A 17,663-nucleotide genomic window follows, 5' to 3' on the forward strand; every position below is an offset into this window, starting at 1 on the left:
CTAACCCTGAGCAGGAAGGATTTAGGTCAAGGGATACAGAGGGAGATGGAGGAGGCTGAAAGATAGAGTTAGTGCTGAGGTGTGGCGAAGAGGCATGGCAAAGCACTGATGTAAAGGCAAGCAACTCCTTTGCTGGTGAGCTTTTGCCTCTTAAATACAAGGATGTTAAAACTTTGCTCTCTTCTTTTTTCTTTTCTTCTTTTTTTTTTTTTTTTTTTTTTCATAGTAGTTATCTGTTTACAGATAATACAAGGAAGGATCAGCAGTTGTGTAAGTTTCTTATACTGACAGCTTACTCAGTGAGACTAACTGAAAAACCTTGTTACCTCTCTAATGAGGAGAGTACCTCCAATAAGCCTCATAATCTCAAGTACCAAGACTTGCCTAAGATTGAGGGAATCCAGTTTGCTGTTATAAAGATGCTGCAAATAAGCTGTATGCAACGAAGGACATACTGAACCCCTTTTCTGAAATCCTCCTGCTTTGAATTCTTGGCTCTTCTCATATGATTCACTTGTTTTACAGGTCTGGCTCTCTGAACTTGCAGGGCTACAGGTGGTACATTGGCTTCATTGATGATTAACTTTAGCAGGCGGCTTCCTGCTCCTGTGGTAAAACTGGGCTGCTAGAGTTGCCTCCAAGCCATGCTCTTCATTAGGGCTTTCCTGGTTGAATTTGTTAAAAAGGAAAAGCTTTACATATTGTGCAGTGGCATGTAACTCATTGTTTTGCAAGCAGAGAGTGTCAGAGGTCAAAAAATGAGTGATGTTTGGGTATGTTATAAGATCTTGAGTAATAGCAGATGCCCTTCTCTCCTCCTCAACTGAAAGTGTCATGGTGGCGCGAGCCCAGAGTGTGACTGCTTTGTGTGGAGGCATGCAAAAGCACTGCTTTCTTTCAGAATTTCTTTTACAGTGCCTAGTTCTGGCTTAACTCTTCCCCGGATGCACCGCGGGGTGGACAATTCCTTCGAAAAGACCCCTTCTCTTCCAAAGTCCAGATGATACCATCAGCTCTACATAAGTGGGCCAAGATACTTCAGTCAGCCTTATAAAGGCCACATCCATGTCCTTTCCAGCGTCTCTCCTGGAAAAAATGAGAAACTGCTCACTGTGCAGGAGACATGCTGCCAAGGAATGCCTCTGCTTGTACCTATCAAAGTTTATCTGGAGACAGATGTGTTCTCTATCCAGTTTGTAGCCATTCCTGGCTGTTTGTAGGCAGAAGGCTGCCTTCCAGCCTTGGATGACCCGTTGGTGCTGGGTGGCACGACGTGATGTCGTATACAAAGTCGAAAAATCGATGCTGGTGTCACTTCTGATAAAGTGAAAGAAAGCATGAAGTGAGCATCTTCAGCATGCAGCCATTTTCACACTTAGTGAGCTAGACTGGAGGATAGCTTTGTGCATTTAAATTAATAGACTCCTCCCAAAATTAGGAATTTTCGTAGAAAAGCCCTTAAACAACCCAGACCTCCTGTGCCACGTGGTCAGTCTGAATGCCTTGCATGTGGTCCTGTGGCCTGTTCTAGCAGCTGAGGATTTCTCTGGGGCACTGAGCATGAAGTGCAGAGAAAAGTCCACTGGTGGTCTGATCTGGTGTTCACATATCTCCCCCTTGTTATGATGTTCATATTCAAGAGGGAGATAATGCAGGGAGAAGGGAGGTGACAGTTGCATCCCTGGCCAGTGGCTGGTGTGATACCAGCTCAGTCCTGCTGCTGTGATTGGAGTCCAGGGACACTTTGGATCATAGCCTTACAGGAGGCAAAGGGCTGACAGTAAGTTACTCTTGCTGTTGCTCTCAAGCCCCATATGCATTTACATGACCTACAATGACATTTTTTCTTGCTGCTTCTGAACTGATAATGAATTCCAGTGCAGACCCTTATCTGTGAGTACCAGAGGCTCACTGGTCTTTCCTAGGAAGGCAGCACAATGCAAATATTTGAAGAGACAGCCTCTGAAATGTTCTGGGAGCCAGCAGGAAAGAAAGTAAGTCTGAGGCAGGCTTCCTGATGCTCTCAGGTAGCTGCACAGTCCCTGCTTTTCTCCTGTTTTCTGGTTCTCCAGCTTTGTTCTGCTGCTGCTGGAGTCCCTAGCACATCTTATTTGATTGTTTTGGGTCAAATTGTGCATCAGTGATGACATGTTTTCATTTTTAGGCAAAACTAGTTCAGCCTTTATTCGCTGAGAATGAAGAAAACAGCGAGACGTGATTTTGTTGTGTGATTTCTCACAAAGGAGAGGAGCACTCAGATTCTTTGCACCAAGTTGTTTCTTTGATGGGCCTGACTGGATTTCAAGACCTCAGGGGTCTCATCCTTCAGAGCCTCTCCTGTGAGGAGTTATAGGGCTCTCTACAGAGAGTATCCCTTATTGAAGGTGCTATAAGCATTTTACAGCTTTTCAGCTGTCTCTGTATAGTGTTGGCTTGGGAGGGGAGATGCAGGCTGATGAATCACAGGAGTTTGGATGAGGGGGCATGGGTCTATGAGTGCTTGCTGTGATTTTCAGGGAGTGAGGCTCACTCTGGGAGGTGGTGACTGTATCTAGCCAGGACTATTACATCAGTACCAGGTATTACCAGTTCACAGGCAGTTTTGTTCAGCAGCATTTTTGCCCTCCTTAGGAAGGGACCAACAAGGATCATTGAGAGTGACTCCTGGCTCCACACAGGACCACCAGCAATTCAAACAATCTCTCTGAGAATGCTTGAATAGAGAGAGTGAATTGCTTGCATGGAGATTGTGTGGGGAGACACAGAGGCTGTGGCTTTGGGGATGGGGCAGGTGATGAGCAGGGAGGTAGAAGATGGCAAGGTTTGGGGCAGTCAGGCGAGAGGAATGAGGAGTGAGTGCCACTTTCAGGCTGGTGGCATGGAGAGATGCTGCCTTGCTGAGTGTCTGGCCCTTCTGTCAGCATTATTGAGTCCGTAGGCAGAAGGGATCAGATCTTGCCATGAATTTTCCTCCCAAAACTGCCTAAAGCCCCAAGATGGCTTGTGTAGAGGAGAAATGGAAAATCAAAGAGATTGTGTGAAGATGTTTCCAAACTCTTTTCACCTTACCAAGCTTCAGAAGCTCAACTTCCCAATTTTCTGCCCCATAAAATGACAGCTGAGATTGCTATAAACACCTTATCCTGGTGATTTTGAGCCCCTGATGCAAATGTTTTTGGATGAGTTCACAAAAGCTTCTCAGTCTTCAATAGCTTCGGGGGGGGGGGGGAAAGGTATTTGATCTAAACTTGGTAATTTTTCTATTAAAAACCTGGGCTTAGAAGGTCTCCTGCACCATGCAGTGCTTGGCTGTCGTGGTAGAACAGTGCTGCTGGAAGATGCATTTCCCAGCAGCTTTTGTTGATGCTGAAGATGCCTGGGGAATGCGGCAGGAGCCTGTCCTCCTCCGCAGGAATGTATGTCTGTAAAAGTGAGGTGCTCGCTGGTTAAATGCAGGAGACCAGCTGCCAGCAAATCCCTCTCTGCACCAGCTGCAAGGGGGCTGCAGCAGGGACAGGCTTAGGAAAGGTGAGAACTTGATTTTATGAATGGCTGCTCTGTTCTGAAATGCGCTATTTGCAGCCACCACCACTTGTCTGAGGGGGAGCAGGTATATAAATGCAACAAGCCAGAGAGATTTCAGGCTTAATAAGAAAAAAAGCCTTTTGTCAAGGCACTGAGCAGCTGTAGGAATTACAGCTCTTTGCAGCAGATGTCAGCTGGGCATTGGCATCAGATGCAGAGGCCACGGGGGGACATTGCAGGGTTTCTTGGAAGTGGTATGCTTGCATTTCCCAGAATGAAGTACTGTGATGGCTCACAGAATGTTCACAGAATATTAGGAAAACCTACCTGCCAGCTAGCTGTACTAATAGCTGAGGGGCCTTTGAAGGTCTCGTGTGCAGACAGCCTGAGGAAGGGTAGGACTGCTCTGAATGAAGTGTGAGCTGTACATGAAAACAGTTTTGTTCCTTGTCCCTGGAGCAGTAGAAAATCACTGTGCGCTCATTTGGCTCGGGGTCCTGCTGTCTTGTGTAGTCAGTAGCTAATATGTGTGGAAAATACAAGCAGCAGGGCCAGTCTCTGGTGATCCCCTTGCTGGAGTACTCTTTTATCTCCCTTTGGCTAGGGGAGGAGGTTCAACATGTGCTGCTTTAGCTCCTGGTCAAAGGCATTACGTATCAGCCAGCACCAGAGATGATTCCTATTGATGAGTCTTCACTCATGCTGTTTTACTCCTGCTATGGGACCTTCTTTACAGAGACAGGTGTATGCTGGGCTTGGACATTGCTGTAGGCTCCTGGCACTTCAGACTGATGCAAGCAGGTGGCTCCTGGAGACTTTCAATTAAAAATTTTGATTGCCAGCCCTGAAATCAGTGGGCTAGCAATTGGGAAGTGTCTTGGGTAGGCTGTTGGTGTCCTGTCCCTGCCCACTCCATACATCGTAGCCATTGGGGCTGGGCATTCTGTGTGCTCCTGCGTAGTCTGGGTCCTGGCCAGTGCTGTTTGTGGGAAGAGATTGATGTGCAGACCACATTTGGAGATGCTGGTGGGGATCAGCGTGCTGGCCTCCTTTGCAACAGTAGCACAGGGCTGTTGGCAGGGGATAAGCTTTAGATACCCATCCTGGGGCTTGGAGCAACTGCCGAATGCACTTACTTAAGCTGGGGCATGACGTGATCGTTGAAACTTTTATCCCATGCCCTTAGGGTCAGCTGGGCTGTGCCAGGAGCCATGTGTGAAGCAGGGAGATGAATGGTGATCACTTGCTTAAGCAGTTTTCCCCTGAAAAATGGGCTGCTCTTATTCTCAGCTGGAACTGCTGTGGGTGAGAGATGAGGGCTCTGATGCCTGTATGCCCTCCTGCTGATCCACCACTGCTGAGCGTGGCGGGCAGTGTGTGGCCACATGCCCAGCTCGCTGCCCAGCCAGTCACACACATCATGATGTCATCCTGCTGAAAAGGCAGGTGACATCTGTTGTCAAGTGACATTTGTAGGACATCAAGCTAGCTGTGATGCAATCAAGACCGCTTCTGTTCACTGGAAACTTTGGGATCGGTTTACAGGCTGTGACACTTAGCAAAATGCTGTGAGCTCCATGGAGGGACGAATGCCTGTTTTCTAACCTAAGCCTTAATCTCAGCAAAACATGCCTCTTCACACAGAAGTGACAGTGTGCTCACCTTCTGCTCCCAGCCAGTGTTACAGGAGATGGCCATGTGATTCACTCTCTTCTGCTCAGGAATGAAGTGCTGGGATTTTTTTCTCAAAAATAGCTCTCTTCCTTGGAGCAGTAAAAGCTTTGGATAAGCCCCTCTGGTTTGTTCTCACAGTACTTTCTCTGCTGCATGATTTAAGAATGCAATGAGCCCAGAATAACGTGTATTCTGCCAGAGTGTTTTGTTTTGCTGCTGATTCCTTGTCCCTTGCTGTGCTCCTTGGTCCAGCATTCCTCATGCTGATGTCCATCCTTCTCTCCAGGTTACCCGCAGCCGGAGGTGACGTGGTACAAGGATAATGAGGAGATGGACCGCTACTGTGGCTTACCCAAGTACCAGATTTTCCATCATGGAAATCGTCACACCCTGCAGCTGTACAAGTGAGTAGGGAAGCTGGAGAGTAGTTGGACTTGCTGTTGGGAGTGCATTTTCATTACTTGGAGAAACTGGCTGTCAGTAGCGATCCCCCCAGTGCCAATGTTTCCCTTTGCATTGTTCCTGACTGTCTCTTCCCTGTTAGCTTTTCTCTCCAGATCACATCAGGATGAGACTTGCACACAGGGATAGCAGTCATGCTGGAGGCAAGAGGAAGGTCAGGAGAAATTCCTCTCCCTGGAGTCTTCCAGTGCTGTAACAGTGTGTGCTATCACAGTGAGAGTCAGGAGCAGAGTGATGAGACTGACTGAAAGTGAGCAAAGGGAAAGCACTGGCTGCATTCAGGATGATGGTTCAGGAATCAGGCAGGATGAGGACAGAAGCAGTCTATAGGAATGTCCTGAGCAAAGACAAAAGAGGGGATAAGGCTGCAGCCCTTCCTCTTTCATAGCTTCCACTGTGAGGTTAGGGAAGGGATGCCCAGACTGCCAACTTCCTTTATCTTTAAATGAGGGTTGTGTTTCTGGAGAGCCGGGCACACCTTGTCCCCAGTGTGCAGAGACCTGCTGCATTTTGTGTCTTGGATTTGGGATGTTAGACAGACACCAGTATTGCTCACAGTCCTGTGATCCTTGTGATTCCAGTGAGGACTTTTCTGCTGCTCCAGGTTTCCATGGGGGACTGACTTGGCTCTTGCAGGGAGCTCTGTGGGCCAGGAGTCCAAGGGTGAAGGTAGAAATGGCGTCCATGTGTTTTGTGCCTTTGAAGCGAGGTGGGAAGGCTTTGGTAAGGCAGGGTGGAGGAAGAACAGGAATGTAAGAAGCGAAGTTAGGCTATGGCAGACTGAGAGGAGAAGATCCCATGGAGGAATGTGGTTGAGAACAGTCAGAAAGCCTGGTGCTGCCTGTAACTCCTTCATCGTGCAACAGTCCAGAGGGAACCAGGCACTGATTTACATGTGAATTGCTTATCTTGTAGTGCAGAGAGCAGGCAGAGCCCAGGGACATAGGCCAGCATCTTTGTCTTTGGCCCCTCACAGCAAGAAGTGGGAAAGGGTACATTTATGTAGAGAGCTACAGGGGCTGGGGAGGATGGGCAGGTCTCATGCAGAGCTTTTGGTTTCCAGGTGCCGGGAAGAAGATGCAGGCATTTACCAGGCGTCCGCTAGAAATATCAAAGGCATCGTGTCCTGCTCTGGTGTGCTGGAAGTGGGAACCATGACGGAGTTCAAAATTCATCAGAAGTGGTTTGCCAAAATTAAGAGAAAGGCTGAAGAGAAACTACGAGAGATAGAACAGAGCAAGAAACGAGGGAAAGAGAACGTGGAGGTGGAGAGTTTGCAGAGAATGAGCCCAGAGAGGCTCCAGAGAAAGCGGAGGCTGGCCAGGGATCTGAATCTCCGGGCAGGAGCCTCTCTGTGGGAGAAAGAGGATGCAGCGAAAGTGCATGTTACTGATTCTAAATCCAGATTACGAGAGGATGTGTCTGACTCAAAGGAGCAGCCGGTAAACACCATGACGGGCTTGCCAAGCAAACTGATAACACCTTTGAAAGCAGAGGTGACCACCAATGGAGACGCCTCTTTGGAGAGCGTAGAAGAGAATGGGAATGGCTTTCTTGCCTACATCTATGAGACTGTAGAGGATCTAGTGTCTAAGCCATTGGCCAAAGACTCTGCAGCTAAAAAGAAAAAGAAAGTGGTGGATGCTCCAGCAGCAAAGCAGGAAGTTTCGAAGCGAGAAGAAAGTGGACGAGACAGGGTGAAGCCCTCAACAAATCCAAGGTTTGCCCCTCCTGTCCCCTTACGCAGGAGCACCCATCTGAGGCTGGCAAGCAATCAAGAAGAGGAAAATATTCCAAAGACAAAAGAGCCTGTGAAAGCTGTGAATTGGGACACTAAAGTTAATGGTGACACACACTTCTCTTTGAAAGAATTGTATTTTGATAATCAAGTGAAAGAGACAGCAGGGAAAGGTGAGGTGGGAACCAAGGAAGAGGCTGTGAGTGAGGCTGCCCCACGGCCTGTGGGTGTCAGCAGGCAGGCAGAGGATGCTTCATCATCCTCAAATACAGCACCTGCACCGTCCGAGGGAAAGAAAGACCAGCGCACAGCGAAGAAGTCTGAGGGGCACAAAGTCATTGGTGCAGAGGTAATTAGAACAGATCACAGCCAATGTGGCAGCGTTGCATCACTGTGTGTACCCCAAGGAAGCTGCTGCTGTGGCTTCTCAGGTCTCCTCCAGCAAAAGCACCTCGAAAACAGCCTGCCTGGGCTTGGTGTGCCCAAAGAGCTGAGCTTCCATCCCTGAATAAATGTCAGATGAGGTGGTGAGGAGAGATGTACGTCAGGCCATGCAGCTGGACAGCTGGGCTGCGAGTGGCCCGGGGCGTGCTGTGAGCCCTCCGGTTTAATCGGCATGCTGACCTCATGCAGAATGTTTCCAAATCAGTTCAGCAGGGAGCAGTGAATGGTTATTTGTAGCTGGGGGTGGATGCCTTGTGTGTACACGAGACTGATGACATCTGTCCAGTTTAGCAATTGAGCCTGGGCTTCAGCTGGCATTTAATGAGCCCCCCATGCAAATGAGCGCAGCGTGCCAGGTACTCCACGTGAGCTGTGCCGGGCAGGGCATTGAATTTTGTTTACAGTGCAACGTGTATACAGTAGACCTGGGCTATTTTTTGGCTCTCCCCTCTTGGAAAAACTCTTGCAAGTCTCTTTGCAGTGGCGATGCAGAGCCAAAGTGCTGCACCTGCTCCTGACCCTCACTGCATCTTTTAGTCAATTTCTATTTTTGTCACTTAACCTGAGGCATTTTTCCATGAAAATATTAGACTGGAAGCTACCAGTATTTTTTTTTTTTTCTTCCCTTTAATGATGCCTTCTTAGACAAAAGGTTCTCTGAGTCCAATTTGTGGTTGCCATCAGGATCTAGTGTTTGAGTAAGGATAGATGTACATGTCAGTATGAGAGGAGGCACCTGTGCATTTGGAAGTAGCCGTGATACAGAAAGTGGGACTGCTGGCTGCTCCAGGGGAGGAATATCCTTTCTTCCTCTCCTAGGTTTCTTTAACCATAGCTAGAGCACCCTTCGCTGGTAAGAAACCTGCTGTGTTACACAGTCTGGCACCTGGGCTCAAAGCAGCGCAGCCACCGACGTTTTTAACACGTCACATCAACAGCACATACAGGAGCATAAATTATCACTGTGATGCACGCCCATGGAAAAGCCATTCTTTTTGTCTCCCTCCTGTGTTATTCTGTCCCTTGCTCTGAAGGAGGGTGGAATTTGTTGGTGTGTGGCATCCCTGAGCTTTTGACATATATCAAGGTATTTTCCTTTTCAAAAATCTGCTCACAGAGGGAAACCTGTAGCTTGTCAGCCAGTGTGCTTTTTGAGTTAGTCAAAAGGGAGCGCTTCTGATTTGAATTTGAATGCTTCAGCTAGTTGGTGGTGCTGGGGAAGTAGTCAGGCTTTTGTGTGATCAAATAAGCCATATAAAAACTCTTTGAAGCTGACTCCAAGTCTGTTATTTATACTTCCCAGGACAACGATTATTTTTTTTCCCTCTAATCTTTCCTGTAAACCAGACAGGGTCTTAGCAGCGTTTTTTTTCCCCTTCTTGGGACGTAGCTGGGCCTTGTGGTTAGGACTTCTCCTTGGGTTCTAAGCAGGACTTTGCAAGATGCCAGCCAGTAATCAGGCTCTGAAACTGCACATGCACAAGGGTAGCAGTAAAAGTGGATTTGAATGACGATTACCCTTGGAGTAGTTCTTGCATAATTTTGAAAATGGTTTTCTTTTATCACATTTCTTTTACATACCTTCAGTTTGGGTGTGTTACCAACCTTTGTTTTTCCCCTAAGTCTAAAACACGGCATCATAACAGCCTTTGTGAACAAAATTAACTGCATCCCAGCTGAAACTGGGACAGGCTGCTTCACTGCTGCTTTAGGAAAGGTGCTTTTCCAAAAAGCTCTGCTAAATAAGCTTGTTGCACCCCAAAGCCCCAACTCCTCTTCAGCCAAACAGTCCCTGCTGGCCAGCAGCATGGCATAGAGCTCACTCCTTTTGTCCGTCTGTGAGCCAGTAGAGACCTTTGGGGAAAAAAACTTGAGCAGCAGGTCCTCTGGGATCTCCTACCTGCAGACCCACTTGCTTTAGGCAAGTGGAGACTATGCGTGACCTTTTCCTATACGCATGTCCTGATATTGAGCTGAGCATTGGTCAAGGCAGAGCAGGCATCAGTGTTATCACTGACTCCTGTGAGCCTCATCCTAAGACAGTATCCCTTGTCTGGAAGATATCACCAGTTTTCCTCAGGTTGAAGCTCAGCTGTTGCAGTGGGCAGCTTGCTGAAACGTCTGCTGCTGTGCAGCTGCAGTCGGAAACATTTGAGCTTCCTGAATGTCAAAGAAACAGGATGGTCGAATAGCACAGATAACACCAGGGTATATGGTTTCACTGCAAATCATTTGGGCAGCCTCATCCAGACGCTGTGCGACATGCCAGTAACCCCATCTCAGAGTGGATATAGTGTTGGGAGGGTACTGACTCTTGAAAAGGAGCATGATGAGTTTCACACAAGGCCTCAGCCATGGCTGGTGAAAATAGTAAGGTTTTTTCCCTCAGAAAGTCACCATGTCAGAGGAGATTGTATTTAAAGCCACTGAACGTCCTGCCTCTTAGCTGTGCACAAGCAAGGTACTGAAAGACATCAGAGTTAGAGGATGAAATGGAATGGAAAACCATTTTGTGCAGTGTGACAGGGCGCTGTGGGATGATGGCAAAGCCATGAGGCCCTGGATGAGTGAGTATCAGTGATGCTGGATTCGAATAGCTAAGACTCGTGGACTCGTAATTCTGGCAGAAGCTGGACAATGCTGCTAAACAGACACAGGTAGTAAAATGGTATTTCACTTCCTGTTTTCTTTTTTGACTAGGTTGTGACAACAGCAGGACCATCTGCAAATGACATAAAACATCCAGTGTCTGGCCCAGCAATAGAGAGCAGTCAACAAGCCGACAAGCTCGAGGAACTCAGGAAAGAGAAACCTGTTTCCCAGGAGACCCGGGGGACTGGGAAAAGAACAAACCCCAGGCTAAGGTTTCAGGAGACACCAAAGCCACCAGCTCCTTCTGCAGACCACGCTCAGACCAGCGGGGAGCAGCCTGCCTCCAGGGCACAGGCAGAAGGACATTCCTGTACTCTTGAGGGCAGGGAGACCCAGCAAGGACCGTCAAATCAAGAGATTAAGAGCCAAGGTACTGAAGAGCCATTGCCAAAGAAATTGAGCCCTTCAGAGCCTGGAGAAGATACTCCTCATGAGAAAAGCACCCATCAGACAGCAGTAAATGATGAGAAGAGCAAAGAGAAAGGTGTAGAGCCATCTGAGAGCAAGCCCTGTACAGAGGCAGGAGGAAGCAGTGTAGCAGCGTTGTCTCCTGAGATGCTAGAGACACCTTTGGGGCTTCAGGAGACTGAAACACCAGCTCCTCCTTCAGTTTGTGTGACTGAGGAAAAGCTGATTCCCACTGCATTCCCAGGTGCTGCAGTAGGGACGTTGGTGGTGCAGGAGGCACCACCTGCAGCTAGCAGCAGCCATGGGACGGAGACTTCAGCAGAGGAGGCTCCATCTGGGATCCAGCTGCTGCCTCCTGTGAGCAAAGACACAGAAACCAAAAAGGCAGATGGAGCTGCCCCGCAGGAGATGTTTCCAACCAGCACTTCAGGGGAGGCAGATGCCAAACTGGTGTCTGTGGTGCCTCAGAGGGAGGAAGGAGGAATGCAGATGGCCACAACTCCAAGCCAGCAGCCAGCAGCACCTTTGGGTAATTTTGAAAGAGGTGCTGAGGTTCAGCCACAAGCAGCACTCGTCCTGCCTAGCCCTGAGAGACCTCAAGAGATGACTTTGGAGGAGAAAATGCAGCACAAAACCCTTGTTTCCTCCTTGAAGAACTATCTACTGCTGCTTTTACATTTGTCAGATAGCAGTAAGGATGCCACGAAAGAAGATGCTGAGCCCAGGGGTGAGGAACAGTCCGTCACAGAGGAAACCCCGCTCCCAGCAATAGGCATCGCAGGCCTGAGCCCCCGCACCTCAAGGAGGGTTTTGGAAAAGGTGCAAAACAATCAGCTCTTCCAGACAGCAGAGAACTTGCCTCTGACCCCCAGGACATCCAGGCGGATCACAGGCATGATTAATGAGGAATTCATTACCAGCAGGGAGATGCTGGCTTGCAGGCCTGTGCCACCGAAGAGACGCACCAAGATGGCTCCTGAGGCAGAGGGGCCACTTCAGCTCTCTGTGCCCTCCATCGTGGTGGGCAATGTGCCAGCAGCAGCGGTGGGGCAGCCTTCTCATAGTGCACCCAATTTGCCTCTTGTGATCTCTGAGAAAGAGAGCCCTGCTGACCCTCTGGCAACGCTCCCTTGTGCCACACCAGAGGAACTTGCTTCTGGGGCCCGGCGCAAAATATACCTGCCGAAAACCAAGCAAGTTGGGGAGGAAGAGGAGGTAAGCCCGGAGAGCCAGGGGCACGCAAGAAGCCCTACTGTTTCACCACGGCAATCCAGAAAGAGTGCAGGCCTGTTGCAGACCCCTGCCCCAGCTCCATCCCCTCCCACAGAGAAGCGCTCACCAACCCTCACAAAGAAAATGGCCACGCTGGAGGTTCCTAAGTTGTATGAGGAGCCCACAGGTGACAGCAGCAGAGACCACGAAGTCCCTGAAGATGCTAAGCCAGAAGAGCAACCAGCAGAGTCCAAGAAAGCAAGTAACCCATTCAAAGGTAAGGAAAGATGTAATCCCCTTGATGCTTACTAGAAGTCCCTCATCCCTGGCCAGTAAGAGCCAATTGTGGTCATATGAGTTTTGTAAATTTGCAAGGTTTTCAGCATCACCCTTCAGCAACAGGAAAACCAAAAGTCTATCCCAAGCATGTGCTGGGTAAGTTGAGCCAGATGCTCATCTGTCTGAGTGCAGGAGGTGCACAAACACGTATCCTGTAACAGGACCAATAGGCCTCACGTTGCTAATTTGAGCTGTGGTGACGATGAGTTAGAAGGGACTTCATCTCGATGTTGAGGTGCTTACTGGAGCCAATCGCACAGAAATTAGCACTCATGCAAAAGTAAACATCTTGCTAAATCTCTACTTTAGTAGATCTGTATTTTCTGCTACGTTGCCTAGTGTTGTTCTGCGTTGCTTCTGGCTGAACCCCTCTAAGCAGTGCAGTGCTGTGCCATTGAGAAAGTTTGTACCACTTACATCCTATCATATTTGGAGTTTTGAGACCTTCCTTGTAAAGGTGATGTTGTACCGGGTGGCATTGTGCTGATGTGCTCATGATGCTTAACACCAAAGTCCTAAGCAGCAGCACTGGGGAAGGTTGGCCTGTCCCCAGAGCTGCAGCCAGCACCATGTCTTTCACCATCTATCTCTTTGCACCCTGTTCTTAGCTCCACAGGTGATTCGTAAGATCAGGGCTGAACAATTTTCTGATGCATCAGGAAACCTGAAACTTTGGTGCCAGTTCTTCAACATTTTGACCGATTCTAAGCTGATGTGGTACAAGGATGAGATCCCTGTAGCAGAAGCACAAAGGAGGTAATCTTTCAGCTCCACTTTGTTGGAGTTCTTGTGCATAGCTCTGAGTTTGTGCTCTGGCTCTTGTGTTTACTGAGGAGAAGATGCCTCTTCTCTTATGGCTGTGTGAGAAGCTCATTGCACAGCATGATCTGCTGTGAACCATATTTTCTTAGCGCCTGGAGTTGGGAGGATTGCCCACCTAGGCACCTGTTGCCCTACTGATACTTTGTATGGAGTCTGGTTCAAGGGCCAATGCTTTGACTTGCAGAGACCTGGGGAGGGCAGGAGTTGATCTGAACCTTGGGCAGGGCAGGGAAGGTGCTGTGCCCATCTCAGAGCTTGAGAGCTGGGGGCAAACCACAGAACTGGGACTCTAGTTGCTTCCTTGCAACTAGAAAAAAAAAAAAAAAAAAAAAAAAAAATTCAGCTCTGACTGCACCCTGTCTGCCACCTTGACTAGGGGAACTGCCAGCCCAGAGCTGCAGGCTGGAGAAGTCTGGCATTCCGCTGATGCAGAGCTTGTGCTTTACTTGTTCCTTGGAGAGAGTTGTGTCTGTCCTCATTCCTGAATGCCTGAAAGCGTGGCAGGAAGCAGGACACTCTGACTCTTTGGCTTCCAGCCATCCCACCCAAACAAGGGTTTATTAGCGCAGCTACAACCCTGACCCAACTGCCCTTAGAGACAACTACCTTTATTAGCATGTAGCCCAACCCCAGCATGAGTTTGCAGGGCTGAAGATCTTGCACCTCTAAGAATGTGAACAGTAGAGCTGCTGCAAGGTGCAAGGAGAGCAGCTGGAGTGCTCCTGCCTTCCTGCATGCCCATGGGCTGGTTTTGTTTTCATGCCCACATCCAAAAGCTCCGGGGCCCCTGGTGCCTCTGTGCAGCGCACAGGGCTGACCCCATACTCTGATTTCTTCCAGTGCTGGCGATGAGGGCCAGGCAGCCTTGGCCATTGTGCAGGCATCCCAGAAGGACTGTGGAGTCTACCGGTGTGTGATCAGCAATGAGTATGGCACAGACTCCACTGATTTCCTGCTCAGCCCAGAAGGTGAGGTGCCCTCAGCTGCCTGGTGGCTCTTACACATGTGTGACTGTGCGATCGACTCTGAGGCAGGGTGAGATCCTGGCAGAACTCTGACTCTTCTCCTGCTTTGTCTCCTCCAGTGTTGTCAGGATTTATCTTGCGGGAAGAGATCGAAGGTAAGGATGACGTGCTGATGAGTTGCTGCCCTGGCCACCCGGCCTTGCTGTGGGATGGGCAGGATGTGCCTGTGTTGTCCCTCCTCACCAGCTCTTCCCTCCACCAGTTGGAGAGGAGATCGAGATGACACCCATGGTGTTCGCAAAGGGCTTGGCTGATGCGGGCTACTGGGGAGATAAATTCTTCGGGCGTGTGATGAGTGTGGACATGGAATTGGGTGCTGGCTTCCCACGCAAAGCCTGCCGTGCTAGAGCCATCTATGGCCTGGAGCCTGTCTTTGAGTCTGGCTGCACCTGCATCATCAAAGTGCACAATTTCATTGTCTTTGGGACCAAGAACGAGAACAGCCTCATCGAGAAGAACTATGATATCACCATCCAGGTGGGCACTGTGAGCTATAGCCCTTTTGGGTCTCCCCTGGGTTTTCCATCTGTCCGTATCATAGTACCTAGCTTTCTTAATTTCTTTCCGCTTCTTGAATGCTCTGATTGAGTAAAGCCATGTCCCTGGCAATATCCGTGTTCTTCAGCCCTTCTCTCTGTGCAATGCAGAGCTACTCAGATCTTTCACTTGTCCTTTGACTGCTGAGACAGGGGAACAACTGGCAGTGATCCCAAGGGTTGCTTTCTCTAGTGGAGGGGTCTCACAGCTTTGATGTGGGCTTGTTGACAGAGGGCAGGACAGGTCCCTGACTCTCCTGCTTGAATCTCCAGGAATGTAAAATCCAAAACTCCAGTCGCGAGTACTGCAAGATCTTTGCTGCTGAGGCCCGTGCTGTCCCTGGTTTTGGAGCAGTGCCCGAGTAAGTACGGTGCTGCAACTCTGCTAGCTTGACAGTGGAGCAAAGCATCTGGGGAGATGGTGGGAGGGTCCCCTGTGGGGCACTGGGGACATCCCGAAGGGCAGCTCCCTCTTCTCCCACTCTCACATGGAGGGGATATGGGGAGGAAGGCAAAAAGTAGATGCAGATCTCTGCTGAGGTGGAAAGTTCTGCAACTGGTGCTGACCCCCGCTGTGTGCTGCCACACAGGATAGTTCCTCTGTACCTGATTTACCGACCGGCCAACAACATCCCTTACGCCACGATGGAGGAGGACCTGGGTGGGCCCTGTGAGCAGTACTGTGTCACTGAGAGAGATGGCAGCTTGGTGGCTCGAGGCACCTCGGAGATTGTGCTCAAGTGCTGCACCTTCCAGCATTGGGTCTACCAGTGGACGAATGGAAACATCCTTGTGACTGACATGGAAGGTAAAGGGATGTTCCAGTGATTCTATGATTCCCACCTGATACCCGCGGCTCTTCACCTCACTCTTGCAAAAGGAGGAGCAATAGCTCCAGCCTTGCCCTCCTGCCTGTTTCCCCACGTGCCTTGGAGCCCTGCTCAAAGAGTGGTTGTGGTGCCCATCCTTGCCTGGGCAGGAACTGGTTGTTGTCCCTTTCTTTGCAGGAGTGGGCTGGAAGATGACCAATGTGCGGATAGCAACCAACCTCAAAGGGTGAGTAACTCTCTCACTGCTAGTGTGGGCTGTCCCCACGTTGACCCCAGCTCTGCCACTTGTGTGACGGGGCACGACTGAGTGCAGCTGGCCGCTGTCCTCGCCAGCTGGTGGGACATCTCCTGGCACGAAGGAGAGCTGAGTGTGGCTGTGTTGCAGGTACCAGGGGCTGAAGGAAAGCTGCTTCCCCTCCCTGTTGGAGCAGTTTGCTGCGACTCACCAGTGCAACCATTACTGTGACATCCTGGGCCTGAAGACTCTGGAACCGGTCAAGCCCAAAGGCTCCAAGAGCCCCTCCATGGGCAGGAAGTCTGCCCAATCCAGCCCCCAGCTTCAGAAGAAGGGGGCAGCAAGTCCCCAGGGCACCCGCAAGACTACTGTGAGCCCCAGGAGTGCCCGCAGAATGGCAGAAGCGGCGGAGGCCCAGGCAGCCTCCAAACCCGGGCCTGGCGAGGCTGGCAGGCCTACTTGCCCTCAGTAGCCATAGTTACATTGGCGGGGACCCTTGCTGTGCCAGAGCAGGCCAGAGGCACTCCTGCCTTTGGCTCCTGCCCCAGCTCGTGACGTTTGTGTTGTGTGATGTGTGCTAGTGCGAGCCACCCGGCTGCCTCTGCAGCAGAGCCAGCACAGCCATGGGTGTGATGGTGCCTTCCTGTGGGGTCTTCCGCAGGCTTCTCTGCAGAAGCTGTTGCCAGCTATGGAGACTGTGGGGCCGTGCACACCCCTGAACTGGGGCTTTTTTTCTTCTCCCACCTCTTTCCCTTTGTCTTGCTTGAGCATTTGAAGCACGGGCCATCAAACTGGCTCCCTGGGCTTTGACGTTGCCATGCCCCTTTCCTAGCAGTGTCCCAGTACTTCCCTGAACTGACTGGGAGCGTGGACTCTCCTTCCTCACAGCTTTTTTTATGCTGCCCTGACACATGCTGCTACTCCTGTCCCTTTTCATGTCCTCTGTAAAGCCCAGCCAGTGCTTGGTCTCCAGGATGTGAACCAAAGCGGAGTCCCACTGGTCCCTTGCATGCTGATTGCAAACATTTCACTCTAGTGAGGATCAATGGAGAGCTGCAGCACTTCTGCTTGCCTGCTGCTATTGCTTGGGCTTCTGGAGTGTGGGTCAGCCCCGTAGCAGGGTATTGGTGGCTGCATGGGGTGGGGGCTCTCACGCTTGTCCTCCCAGCCTCCCCTGTCCGGATGGATGCTGAGGGCTGCAGTGCTGCTATGGGTAAGGATGCTCTACCTCACACAGGGTGCACAGGAGTGGGGCACTGCTGTCACTCATGAGTGTCACCCCCCCACACTTCACACGTACCCCAGTGGCAGCATCCCTGGTGCAGGATGGAGGCCGGTTCTGCAGTCAGCGATGGACAGGCAGTGGTGCTCACGCTGCAAAGTAAAGCTCCCTGCATTGGGTCTGGTTTCTTCTGTCTCGCCGCAGAGCATGGGTGCCACCATTGCCCCTCTAAATATAGCAGTGGTGGTGGAATCTGAAAATGGCTCGCTGCAGCCTGGCAAAGGAGGGAAGGGAGCGTGGTGTGCTCTGGGGCCCTGGTGCTTTGTTGTTGGGCCGCTGTAAAATAATGGGGTACATATGTGTTCGCCTTGGTGACTGGGGGTACTCGAGTGCAATAAAGCAAGAAGGACTGGCCTGTCCCCCTGTGGTTCCTGCGGAAGAGATGCATCCAAGCATGGCAGGATGGGACAGCTTGTGTTTGGGAAAGGAAATGGCTTCAAGTGCCATCTCTACTCCATTCATACCTGCCATAAGGAGAA

General features: G+C 50.3%; 2 protein-coding genes across 8 annotated transcripts in view; one reads left to right on the forward strand and one right to left on the reverse strand.

Annotated features, from left to right (window-relative positions):
• The window catches only part of ALPK3 (alpha kinase 3), a 30,314-nt gene extending 12,771 nt beyond the window's left edge, over window positions 1–17,543 (forward strand). For 4 of the 7 annotated variants that reach the window (XM_052672594.1, XM_052672595.1, XM_052672598.1 and 1 more), the window contains 11 exons: window positions 5,486–5,603; window positions 6,725–7,748; window positions 10,544–12,392; window positions 13,063–13,210; window positions 14,117–14,244; window positions 14,361–14,396; window positions 14,504–14,778; window positions 15,111–15,199; window positions 15,428–15,645; window positions 15,845–15,893; window positions 16,053–17,543. In XM_052672594.1, the coding sequence (XP_052528554.1) occupies window positions 5,486–5,603; window positions 6,725–7,748; window positions 10,544–12,392; window positions 13,063–13,210; window positions 14,117–14,244; window positions 14,361–14,396; window positions 14,504–14,778; window positions 15,111–15,199; window positions 15,428–15,645; window positions 15,845–15,893; window positions 16,053–16,374 (4,256 nt within the window). In that variant the 3' untranslated portion in view covers window positions 16,375–17,543. Of the gene's footprint in view, window positions 1–525; window positions 559–1,365; window positions 1,995–5,485; window positions 5,604–6,724; window positions 7,749–10,543; window positions 12,393–13,062; window positions 13,211–14,116; window positions 14,245–14,360; window positions 14,397–14,487; window positions 14,779–15,110; window positions 15,200–15,427; window positions 15,646–15,844; window positions 15,894–16,052 lie in introns of those variants that run through there. The other 3 variants (XM_052672600.1, XM_052672599.1, XM_052672601.1) reach the window with 3 other exon arrangements.
• Window positions 1–17,663, reverse strand: part of LOC128075639 (mucosa-associated lymphoid tissue lymphoma translocation protein 1-like) — a 102,639-nt gene that overhangs the window by 46,622 nt on the left and 38,354 nt on the right. The window lies entirely within an intron of this gene.

This window comes from Tympanuchus pallidicinctus, unplaced genomic scaffold (assembly GCF_026119805.1).
Source record: "Tympanuchus pallidicinctus isolate F22 unplaced genomic scaffold, pur_lepc_1.0 scaffold12, whole genome shotgun sequence".
Lineage (NCBI taxonomy): Eukaryota > Metazoa > Chordata > Aves > Galliformes > Phasianidae > Tympanuchus > Tympanuchus pallidicinctus.